At 44.0% G+C, this 12,329-nt stretch overlaps 1 protein-coding gene across 1 annotated transcript in view; it reads left to right on the top strand.

Moving 5' to 3' along the window:
* Positions 1 to 12,329, top strand: part of LOC127007860 (ATP-binding cassette sub-family G member 8-like) — a 111,770-nt gene that overhangs the window by 56,561 nt on the left and 42,880 nt on the right. The window contains exons 3-6 of the mRNA XM_050879266.1: positions 5,814 to 5,914; positions 6,434 to 6,608; positions 9,160 to 9,430; positions 9,877 to 10,035. Coding sequence (XP_050735223.1) covers positions 5,815 to 5,914; positions 6,434 to 6,608; positions 9,160 to 9,430; positions 9,877 to 10,035 — 705 coding nt within the window. The 5' untranslated portion in view covers position 5,814. The remainder of the gene's footprint in view (positions 1 to 5,813; positions 5,915 to 6,433; positions 6,609 to 9,159; positions 9,431 to 9,876; positions 10,036 to 12,329) is intronic.

Here is a 12,329-nt window from a genome sequence, read left to right as displayed (position 1 = left end):
AGGTGTAGTACTTTTTCCTACCTTTCTGCTTCCTTCTTTCTTTCTTTTTTCTTATGTTACTTCCTCTCTTCCTTCCTTCCTATCTCCTACTTTCTTCTGTTACTTCCTTTCTTCCTTGCTTCTTCCCTGCGTTTATTTCCATTTGGTTCTTCCTTCTTTCTTTCTTTCTTTCTACTTTCTTCCCTCCGCTTTCCTTCATTTGTTTCTTCTTTCTCCTTTGTTATTTTTGTTTTGTTTTTTGTTATTAATTATTTTCTGTGTTGTCTTTTTTTTGTTTTTCAGCCTCCCTTTCTCCCTTCCTTTCTTCCTTCTTTCATTCCTGTTTTTGTAATGTTTTTTTCTTTCCCATTTCCTTCATTTATTAGTTCCCTTATTCATATTTATTCCCCTCCTTTCTTCCTTTCTCTTCTCCCTTCTTTCTTCCTTCCTCCTTCTTTTTCCTTTCTTCCTTTTCTTTCTTTTTTTGTTTTTTATTTCCGTTATACTCTCTCTCTCTCTCTCTCTCTCTCTCTCTCTCTCTCTCTCTCTCTCTCTCTCTCTCTCTCTCTCTCTCTCTCTCTCTCTCTCTCTCTCTCTCTCTCTCTCTCTCTCTCTCTCTCTCTCTCTCTCTCTCTCTCTCTCTCTCTCTCTCTCTCTCTCTCTCTCTCTCTCTCTCTCTCGTGCAGTGACCCGTGTTGACCTCCAGTTTGTTGACCAATAGCTGTCCACTTCCTTATTTGACCCCTTCCCCTTACCCCCCCCCCCTTTACCTTCCCTCTTCCTCTCTCTTCCTTCTACATCTTTTCTTCCTCCCTTTCACATTCTCCTTCCCTTCGTCTTCGTCTTCCTTTCATCATTCTTCTCCTTTTCTTTTTCTTCCCCTTTCTTCCTCTTTCCCAATCTTCCCTTTTCTTCCCTTTTCTTTCTCCTACCCTTTCTCCTCCTTTCCCTTCTTTCTGCCCCTTACATTACCCCCCCCTCCCCTCTTTTCCTTTCTTCCAACCCTCTCTTTCTTCCCCTTTTCTCATCTCCTACGTTCCTTTTTACCTTCCTTTCTTCATTTTTTCTCCTTTTCTTAATTTTCCTTTTTCCTTTTCATGTTTTCCCTCTTTTAATCTTATTCTTAGCTTCTTGTTTTGGGGGATATTTTCTTTTTTGTTTTTTTTATGTGTTATATTTACCTGGTCTACTCAATCTCAGGTGTCAAATGTTACCTTTATATACAAGTTTACTGAGAGAGAGAGAGTGTGTGTGTGTGTGTGTGTGTGCGTGTGTGTGTGTGTGTGTGTGTGTGTGTGTGTGTGTGTGTGTTTTACTTTTAATAGCTGCTGGAGTGAATGGCTAATAATGAATACAGTTAACTTCCTAAGACATTATTTTCCATGCGAACACACACACACACACACACACACACACACACACACACACACACACACACCATTGCTCAGCGCGCTGTGGAATGTTAGGGGGGCAAGGTACTCGTTTTGGAAGGAGGAGGAGGAGGAGGAGGAGGAGGAGGAGGAAAGAGGAGAGAGAGAGGTCAAGGAGAGAGATGGAGAGAAGGAGAGAGAGAGAGAGAGAGAGAGAGAGAGAGAGAGTTATAGGGTCAGTCGAGGCGTGACTCTCTATCAGTGAAGTAACAGGAAAGTAAATAACAAAGTCAGAAAATGTCACGAGAGAGGAAAGTGGTCAAGTTTTTTCCCAGTTTTTTTCCTTTTTTTTTGTCACCGCGGTAAAATTTTCTCTTCTAGTTTTATTTTTTTTCTCTTCATTCCTTCACTTCTTTTTGTCTGTCTGTCTCTACACCTGTCTGCTCTTGCTGTCTGTTCTCTCTCTCTCTCTCTCTCTCTCTCTCTCTCTCTCTCTCTCTCTCTCTCTCTCTCTCTCTCTCTCTCTCTCTCTCTCTCTCTCTCTCTCTCTCTCTCTCTCTCTCTCTCTCTCTCTCTCTCTCTCTCTCTCTCTCTGTTTGTTTGTCTACCTGTATGTGTGTATGTATGTTTGTTTCTCTTTCTGTTTGTTATTCTGTGTCTGTTTGGTCATGTAGCTGTCTGACCTATGTGTGTGTGTGTGTGTGTGTGTGTGTGTGTGTGTGTGTGTTAATCCACCAGGTTCTCACACGCCCTCACTCAGGTAACCTCTCACTTTACCTGCATATCCACTCGCCCAGATCTCTCTTGTTTTTTTTTTCTTTATATATTTTACCTTTTACATTTAGGCTTCATGAGTTTATTTCGTCATATTTGGCATTCTCTTTCATTCTCTTTCACCACCATCACTACCACCATCACCATCACCATCAGTAACACCATTTAGTATACCTCTACAACGTATATCACCATTAATCAACAACTACTTCTACTACTACAACTACTGCTACTACCACCATCACCACCACCATCACCACCATAACGCAACAATATGGCGGCAAAAAGTGTATACTGAAGGTTGTGTGTTTTTCTTATGGTTTTTTTTCCATTCCTTCCACGTTGAATAATACACAGGTGAGGTGAAGGACAGGTGGAAAGGTGAGGTTTTGCGCGTGATTCACAGGTAACTATTTGTGTCTTGTGCGTCTGTCTTACCTCCTCTCTCTCTCTCTCTCTCTCTCTCTCTCTCTCTCTCTCTCTCTCTCTCTCTCTCTCTCTCTCTCTCTCTCTCTCTCTCTCTCTCTCTCTCTCTCTCTCTCTCTCTCTCTCTCTCTCTCTCTCTCTCTCTCTCTCTCTCTCTCTCTCTCTCTCTCTCTCTTGTTTTCTCCATTTTCTTCTTTTATTCCTGTCTTTTAATAGTTTTCTTGCATTCTCATCATTCCTCCTCCTTTTATTTTCATTTCTGTGTATTTCTTCTTCTATGCATTCTTTCTTTCTTCTCTTTTCTTCTCCTTTTCCTGTTTCCTCTTTTTCGTAGTTCCCTTGCATCTCTCTTACCCTTCTTTCATTTCTTATTTTCATTTTTGTGCTTCCTTTATTTTTCCTCTCCTACCTTCTCTCCCTTTCTCTCTTTTCTTGCATTCAATTCCTTCTTTTTTTCCTGTTCCCTCTTTATCGTAGTCCTCTTCCATGCCTCTCAATCTTCTTTCCTCTTTTTTTTTCGTTTCTATTCCTTCTTTCTTTTTCCCTCTCTCGCTTTCTCTTCGTCCTTTCTCCCCTCAATGTTCTTCTTTTCTTCATGTTTCCTCTTAGTTCCCTTTCATCCCTCTCGCTCTTCTTCCCTTTCTTCTTTCCTTCTAAGCATCTTTAACTTTTCCCCCATCCCTTTAATTCCTTCCCATTCTCCTCTCATTTCCCCTTTCACTGTCTCCTTTCCTTCCTTTCTAAACATCCCTTTCTCTTCCTTCTCCCTATCTCCCTCTTCACCCGTCTCTCTCCCTGCCTCCTCCTTCTCCCCCCCGCTACTTTACCTCCTTCGCCTCTCCCTTCCCTCTCCCCCCTCTTCTCCAACCCACTCTCCTTCACCCCCTTAAGTCCCCCCATTCTCCCCACTCTTAAATGTTTGCTGGAATAATAGAAGGAGTAAAAAACAAAATAAAAGGCAGTGCACAATAAGAAGAGAATGAATAGTACAATGAGAGAAGGAGAGAGAGAAAGAGAAAAGAGAAGTGGTAGAAGAATGGAGGTTAGTGAAGGAGGGGGAGGTGGAGGAGGAGGAGGAGGAGGAGGGGGAAGAAGGTCAGGTAATCCAGTCTAAAGCAGTTTCCCTTTATTGAATGCCGCCCCGAAAGAAAATGGGAAATCATGGTAAGAGGAAAATAATGAAAACGGGAAATATGAGCTGATAGATAACGAGAGAGAGAGAGAGAGAGAGAGAGAGAGAGAGAGAGAGAGAGAGAGAGCACTGGGTTAAGAGACAGTATAGACCGGTTTAATTTTTTTCCTACCTCGTGCCCCAGTAAACGAGAGAGAGAGAGAGAGAGAGAGAGAGAGAGAGAGAGACGTCCCACCAGTGACTTTTTGATATGAAAGTCGCATTGAGTCTACATTTACTTTTGAAAGCATGATGTCTGTTGCCTTTCGATAACATAAAAAAGAGAAAAAAAGGAAAGATGCAGTAGACGACGCCGAGAAGAGAGAATGAGAGATAAAAAAAATAGGTGAGAGAATGAGGAAAAAATAGGTGAGAAAATGAGAGGAAAAGATAAGTGAGAGAATGAGAGAAAAAATAAGTGTTGGTGTTACTTTTTGTGTTGTTATCGTTGTTGTGAAGTAATTATTGTCGTCCTAGTCATCATCATCATCATCATCATCATTATCTGAACTAAACCTTGTCTTCTACTACTACTACTACTACTACTTCTACTACTACCACCACTTTTACTGCCCATATTTTTACTTGAACCATGATCATCTTATTTGTTTCATTTTTATTACTTTCATCATTATAATTTATCTACTACCACTACTACTATTATTACTTATACCACCTTTTCATCATCATCATCATCATCATCAGTGGGTCAAAGGTTCACAGATTCAATGAACCCCCAAATGAGCCGTTCAGTCAACACTCGCGACCCGTTGGAAGCACTTCATCCACGTCAGGCGTCGGGCGCTTCACTGCTTCACCTGCTCTTCACGGCTCATTAAGGGGCTAATTAGTGCGCCGGGCAGGTGTTGAGGGGTGACATGAAGGTGAAAGGGGGGTGGGGGTGGGGGGGGGTTGAAGAGGTTAGAAGTGAAAATTATTAGTGTGTTATGTGTGAGGGTTCGTTTGAGGGGAAAAGGGGGGATGTGAGGGGTGGATGAGGTGGTTTAAGGGGAAGAAAGGGGGAGCTACGGCTGAAGGAATATGAAGGGTGAGTCGTAGAAAAGTAGTTTAAGAGGAAAGGTTAAGTGGAGTGTAGGGGTAAGGGGAAGACCCTACATTATATGAGGTTTAAGTCACGCGATTATTATTATTTTACTTTACCAGCGATTTCGTATCTTTATATTTCCTGTCTTTAAACTGTAAAAAAATAAAAAGTTGAATAAGAAACCGTCGTGAAAATCTTGCGAAGGAACCCTTAAAAATACGCTGTTGCACCTCACGCCAGTCTTATAGAAAACGAACGTCTGTGATTTCAAGACAGACTAATATTTTTCTCCTCTGCTTCCTTGTTCCTATTCTTTTTATACGATGTGCACACTCTCGCCCCCACCCCACGCACCCCTGTCTCACGTTGATATACCCCCGTTTCACCCCTCTCACAGCCCCCCTCTTCTCCCTTCACCCCCCCTATCGCCTATCTCATACATGGTTTCACAGCCCCTTAATGCCCCCCTCACTCACCCCACTATTCCGCTTCACCCCTCTCACAGCCCCCCTCTACTCCCTTCACCCCCCCTATTGCCTATCTCATACATGGTTCCACAGACCCTTAATGCCCCCCTCACTCACCCCACTATCCCGTTTCACCCCTCTCACAGCCCCCCTACGGATACTCCCTCTGTTCACCCCACTCATACTCCCTCTCACCGCCCCTTATGCTCCCTCCACTCACCTTTCTCACCCCTCTTACAGCACCTTTAATTCTTCTTTCCCACTCTCACACAGATCCCCCATTCTCTTCCCCCTCCCATCCCAATCACCTCTCCTCTTACACAATCACCTTACTCTCCATTCTTTCACCCCGCTCGTACACCATCTTACACCCCCCTATACTCTCCCATCACCCCTTTCTCCTGTCTCCCCTCCTACGCCCATATTACATCCTCATATCACCCCAATATTCTCCATTCACCCCTCTCACCCTCTCTCCCCTCTCCTACACCCATATAATACACCTCACCATCCCCCAGTAGTCCCCCAACACACCCTTCTCACCCCTCTTTCTCACCCATCACCCCTCTCTCCCTCCCCAGCATGAGTGAGGTGTGGGAGCTGAACACCATGGATCGCCGATATTCCATCCCGCCCTCCACAATCTCAGAGCCGCGCCCGCCACCCCATTCCCGCCCGCCAGGTAAGACCACACCTAGATTGATTAAGTTCACCTTTGCTCGCTTTTATTTAGCCCTCTTTTACCTGCCGTTGTGTTAGGTTTTGATCTTATCTTCTCGTTTTCTTCTTCCTTATCTGTGTTTTTTTGTTTTAGCTTTTTGTTTGTTAATTATTTGTTTTTTGTTTTCGTTTTTTTTTCGTTTTTTTTTCAGTCATATGTTTATTTTTTTTATTTTTCTCCTCCACCTACACCACTTTCATCTCCTCTTCCTCCTTTCTTCCTTACACTCAAATTCCTCCTCCCCCTTTTCATTCTCCTCCTCCTACTACTACTACTACTACTAATAATAATAATAATAATAATAATAATAATAATAATAATATTACTATTACTATTACTACTAATACTAATACTACTCTCTCTATTACTATTACTACTATCACGACTACTATTGCCACTACCACCACTACCATTACCCTCACTACCTCCACTACTACTACTAATACTACTCCCTCCTCCCCCCTCACCCCCCCCCCCCAGCCGGCAGCACCCTCCCCTCCACCTGCGATGACCTCCACGCCTGGTCCATCTACCGCCAAAACCTCAACTCGGACTTCACGGATTCGGCGCTCGGCTCGCAGGAGAAGGCGCCGCTGCCCTACGGGAACTTCCAGCTCAGGGAGTCCACTGTGCACTCCATCCTCAACAACCCAAGGTGAGTGTGTGTGTGTGGGTGTGAGTGCTTGTGAGTGTGGGTGTGGGGGGGGGTTTGGGCGTATGTGTGGGTGTGGGTGCGTGTGAGTGTGAGTGTGGGTGTGTGTTTGGGCGCAGGTGTGGGTGCTTGTGAGTGTGGGTGTGGGTGTGGGTGTGTGTTTGGGCGTGGGTGTGGGTGTGGGTGTGTGTTTGGGCGTGGGTGTGGGTGCTTGTGAGTGTGGGGAGTGTTAGGAAGTGTAATTTGCCATGATTTGATCTCGTGGTTGACTCGCGAACGCCAAATCAGTACCATTCTATTTTATTGTTACCTTTAGTTAATTATGTAGTTAACAGAATTATGCTTGAAACAATGGACAATCATATAAATTGATTCAGACATGTGAAGTAATAGATAAAATGGTCTACCCTAAATTGCATCCGTTTTCTCTCGTATACTGAACTAATGAAATCCCGAAGGTTTTGCCCGTAGACTTTATTATGGGAGTTGCTTACTATACCTCATCTATGGTTGCTTTCTTACTTTATCTGGTAGTATAAATAGGAAATAGTAGTAGTAATAAGACTATCAGCAACTGGTATTCAACTTGCCGTAGTAAGGATTCAATGGTGCTGGGAGTGTGCAGGTGGGGAGTGTCGAGGGCTGGGTGGGGGACAGGGGGGTTAATAGCCTCTACCTGGCGCCAGCGATACCTGTGGGAACACCTGGCGGGTCATCCATCAGCGCCAGCAGGTGTGTGTGTGTGTGTGTGTGTGTGTGTGTGTGTGTGTGTGTGTGTGTGTAAGCGTTGTATAGTGTATTCTGCGTGCCTGAAAGTTGAGTTCGCTTGGTAAAAAAAATCACGCACTTAATTTAATTTTATTCTTGAATAGCGGAAATAATGAAAAGAAAACGAATATTAGATTAAAAGAGAAGAAACGAAGAAAAAATATAGCAATTAGATGAGCGAAATCAAATGTAGTAGGTACTGGAAAAAAAATATTATAAATCACAGTTTCCTACTTTCTCTATTTTTATTCTTCTTTTTATGCATCATCTTAATAATCCATAAAAGCGATAGTTTCCCATTTTGAGGACACAGCCGCTCTTGGTGATAACAACGAGGCAACAGTTAATAGAGAAAATTGGGAGAAGGTAATTTAGCCTCAAACGTTACAAAACAAATGAGAAATATAAAAGCTGATGATAAGGATAAAAATGATGTTTCCCTTCTAGTTCTTCGTTAAAACATCCTGAATTACTTAATCCACTCTCCCTCACCATCCTCTCTCACGCCCGTAATCCTTTTCCTTGTCACCCTCGATTAAATTAAGTCACCCCAACACGTGACTCAAAAAACCCACTAATAGAAAACGCGTGCAGCTGTTAGTGAGAGAAAACGTGTGCTGGCTCTTCCCTGTCATCAAAGAAAGCCTCAAGTTCAAGGGGAAACCGTGACATTGGGAGGGTGGGTTTGTCTCCTCGTCTCCTTCCCTTCCCACGCTTGGCAATATTACAAGGTGCATGACAGGGCGGTTTCAGGTCCATAAATTTGTTCTGGAGGCGTGTTTCTCTCTCTCTCTCTCTCTCTCTCTCTCTCTCTCTCTCTCTCTCTCTCTCTCTCTCTCTCTCTCTCTCTCTCTCTCTCTCTCTCTCTCTCATTGTCTTCCCACGAGGTTAAGCGTCTAATGGGATGATAATTACCCTTCGTGAGTGAGAGAGAGGGGGGGAGAGGAAGAAAAAACATGTAATGGAGATGAGATGAGGGTTGTGTGTGTGTGTGTGTGTGTGTGTGTGTGTGTGTGTGTGTGTGTGTGTGTGTGTGTGTGTGTGTGTGTGTGAATTCATCCATCTCTCGCCCCGTCTTTGCCTGTCTGCACGTTTTATCTATTTATTCTTCTCTTTTCACTTTCCTTCTTCCCTTCTTTTTTTTGCTTCATTGTAATAGATTTGTCCTTTCTTACATACCTTCCCCCTCTCCCTCTCCCTCTCTTTTTCTCTGCCTCTCTCTGTCTCTTTCTCCTTACCTTTCTCATCTTTCTTCTCTCTTTTTCTTCCTCTCTCTCTCTCCTGTCTCTTACCCTCCCTCTCTTTCTCTCTCTGTCTGTCACTTCCCTTTCTTATTTTCCTTTTTCCTTTCCTTCTCTCCCTCTCTCTCCCACCTTCTCTCACCCTTTCTCTATCTCTCTGTCTCTCACCTTCTTTCTCTCTCTTTCCTTCTCTTACCCTTCTTCTCTCCCCTTCCCTCTCATACCCTCCCTCTTTCCTTCACTATCCCTTCCCTTTCTTACCCTTCCTCTCTCTTCCTCCCTCTCTCATCCTTCCTCTCTAACCCTCCCTCTTTCTCACCCCCTCACACCTCCTCTCTCATCCTCTCCCTCTCACCCTTCCTCTCTCACCCTTCCTCTCTCACCCTCCTCTCTCTCACTCTCCCTTTCTCACCCTCCCTCTCTCTCCCTCTCCCTCACCCCCTCACACCTCTCTATCTCTCATCCTCTCCCTCTCACCCTTCCTCTCTCTCCCTCTCTCTCACCCTCCCTCTCTCACCCTCCTTACCCTCTTTTCCCTCCCTCAGGTATGGTCCAAAGAGCGAACTTGGGACCAACATGTTCACCTACCTCAAATTTGGCCTCCCCCGCGTCTTCCCCCCTACGGCGCATGGGCGGGACGGGAGCAGTGGCTACGACTCCAGCGACGACGGCGGGGGCGGGGGGCGCGGGCGAGGGGGGGCGGCCTCCCCTATAGGGCGCGGGGACAGGTACACGCGCAGCAAAAGTAACCCGGACCTGCTCGCGGCGAGGGATTGGAACCCACCCGCCGCGCCCTCCCGTGAAGTGCGCACCAAGGTGGGTAGAAGAGTGTGTTATTGTAGTCTTCCCTTGCCTTATCTTTCCTTCCTTTTCCCTATCTTATTCAGTTCTTCAATACCCTTTGCTATCTTTCCCTTATCCTGACCTTATCTATTCAGCCTTCTCTTAACTTACCTTACCTCTGTTAGTTAACCCACCTGCGCCCTCTCGTGATGTGCGTGCCAAGGTAGGTCGCGGTGGTGATGTGCTGGCCTTGTCATATCTTGCCATTTCCTAGTTTACCTGCATATCTCTTCCTTACTCACTCCTTCAATTCCCTTACCCACCTCCCAGTTAGTCAAGCCTTTCTTATTTGCTTTCCTTACCTTACTCTCCCAAGCTTACCTGTTCGAAGTTATCTCGCGTCATATCTTCTCTTTCCTACGTTTCCTTTTTCCTAGTCTACTTACCTTACTCACCTTCCCCTGTCTCTCCCCTGCCAGAGCTCCAGCGAGGCCAACCTGCTCTCCGCCGACACCTACTACAGGGAGCGGCGGGGGGGCGCGGCAGGAGGGGCGGCCAGCAGGTTAGGGGGCTCGCAAGTCTCGCTCACCTCCAAGTTGTCGCGGCGGTCCAGGCAACACGGCGCGATCTTCAACCAGGTGAGACAATGAGGGGGTTACCTGGCTACCCTCAATAATCACGTAGAGTTACCTGATTGATTTATTAGTGTTTGTATCTTATTTTTATCTATAGGTCTTGTTTTATTTACTTGTTTATTTTTATTATTTTTTTCATTTGTTTACTTTTATATATATTTTCATTGTATGTTAGGTTTGTTTGAGGTTCTGCGCACTTCTTAACTTTACTTTTCCGTCAGACTCATTAAAAAAAATTAATCAAGAAACGAATCAAACGAATGAGCAACGAAAGAAACTGAGAAGGAAAACGCTAGGAAAATTAATTTGCTTGGAAAGAATGTTTAAAAAAAAGGAAAAATAAAAAAAAATGAAAAAGAGTGAAAAGTGAAAGCTAACAAGTGCGCAAGAATATAAAAAAGGAATAAGATAACGAAAAGTAGGATAATCAGACAATGATATGATAACAATGAAGACAGCGATGATGGATGACTTTACTTCTATTATTACTGTTGTCTTCTTTGTGTGTTTTGTGTGTGTGTGTGTGTGTGTGTGTGTGTGTGTGTGTGTGTGTGTGTGTACCCTGCTTACCCCTCCTTCCCCTCCCCCTCCTCCACCCCATCTCCCACCTCCATCTCATATTATATTTTTTTCTTTCATTTTTTGCTTCGAGGTGTTAACAATATTTATAAAGTCTTTGTTTGCCTTTGTCAATGTGTGTATTAATCAATGCAATATTATTTTTAGTGAGTGTGTGTGTATGTGTGTGTCTGAGAGAGAGAGAGAGAGAGAGAGAGAGAGAGAGAGAGAGAGAGAGAGAGAGAGAGAGAGAGAGAGACCTGACACTCTGTCTGTTCGTGTGCAGGTTCATGTGTGTGTGTGTGTGTGTGTGTGTGTGTGTGTGTGTGTGTGTGTGTGTGTGTGTGTGTGTGTGTGTGTGTGTGTTAGAATGAGCCAAGTAAAAGAATGTCTCTCGTCATTTCCTCATTCCCAGCTTCTCCTCCTCCTCCTCCTCCTCCTCCTCAAACTCATTACATACTCTAAAATTCCTTCCTGGTTAGGCCTGAGTAAAGAAAGAGACGACTTAATTACTCTCTCTCTCTCTCTCTCTCTCTCTCTCTCTCTCTCTCTCTCTCTCTCTCTCTCTCTCTCTCTCTCTCTCTCTCTCTCTCTCTCTCTCTCTCTCTCTCTCTCTCTCTCTCTCTCTCTCTCTCTCTCTCTCTTATCCTTCAATATTTGCTCACTTTCTTTTTTTTTTTTTTCGATTTATCAGTTCAGTTTTTTATCACGCATAACAAAAAATTATTAAGTCAAACAACTGTATTTTTTTTCTTTTATTTTTGTTTTAACGGAAGATGAACGAAGATTCCCATGACTGAACTTCCTCCTCCTCCTCCTCTTCCTCCTCCTTCCCTTCCTCCTCCTCCTCCTCCTCCTCTCCATCTTAGCATCGTCATCTTATGCTTAGAGGCGTATGGAACAGAGAGAGAGAGAGAGAGAGAGAGAGAGAGAGAGAGAGAGAGAGAGGGTTACCTGGCTACCCTCATTAGTCACGTAGAGTTACCTGTGTGCACCTTTTTTGTCTGTCTGTCAGGTGCGTCCCGTTCTGGGTTAGTGAGGGAAAAGAAAAAAAATTGATTCTCTCTCTCTCTCTCTCTCTCTCTCTCTCTCTCTCTCTCTCTCTCTCTCTCTCTCTCTCTCTCTCTCTCTCTCTCTCTCTCTCTCTCTCTCTCTCTCGCTCCCAAACTGTAACGTTGTGTGTGTGTGTGTGTGTGTGTGTGTGTGTGTGTGTGTGTGTGTGTGTGTGTGTTCAGATGAAGCTTTCTCAGGCCGATTCGTAGCTGTTCAATCACGCCAGTCGCTTCCGAAAAAAAGAAGAAGAAGAAGAAGAGGAGGAGGAGGAAGAAGAAGAGGAAGAAAACGCAACAGTTCGCTCAAAAAATCATCTTTCTTTTCTTCCTCGTCTTCGTTTTGTTTGCTTTCCTGCGTATGCTTTGCCGCCTATTCAGTCTTCCTTTTTCCTTTCTTCTCTTTCTTGATCTTTCTTTTCGTTATCCTTTATGTTCCTTTTTTCCTTCTCTTCTTTCTTCTATCTTCTTTTTTTACTTTCTTCCTCTTTATTTTCAAATTGTTTTTCTCATTTTTCTGTTGTTTTCTTATCCTTTTTTTCAAGCTTTCTTTTTCTTTTTTTTTCTTTTAGCTTTCTCTTTTCTCTTTTTCTCTTTCTACTAGTTTTCTTTCTTTTTTCTCTTTGTCTTCTTTATTTTACCTTACTTTCTCTTCTAACTCTCCTTTCTTTATATTATCTTACTCTCTCT

Source organism: Eriocheir sinensis, chromosome 36 (assembly GCF_024679095.1).
Source record: "Eriocheir sinensis breed Jianghai 21 chromosome 36, ASM2467909v1, whole genome shotgun sequence".
Taxonomy (NCBI): domain Eukaryota; kingdom Metazoa; phylum Arthropoda; class Malacostraca; order Decapoda; family Varunidae; genus Eriocheir; species Eriocheir sinensis.
The sequence above is the reverse complement of the archived record's forward strand: the minus strand, read 5'-3'. Positions and strand labels throughout refer to the sequence as shown.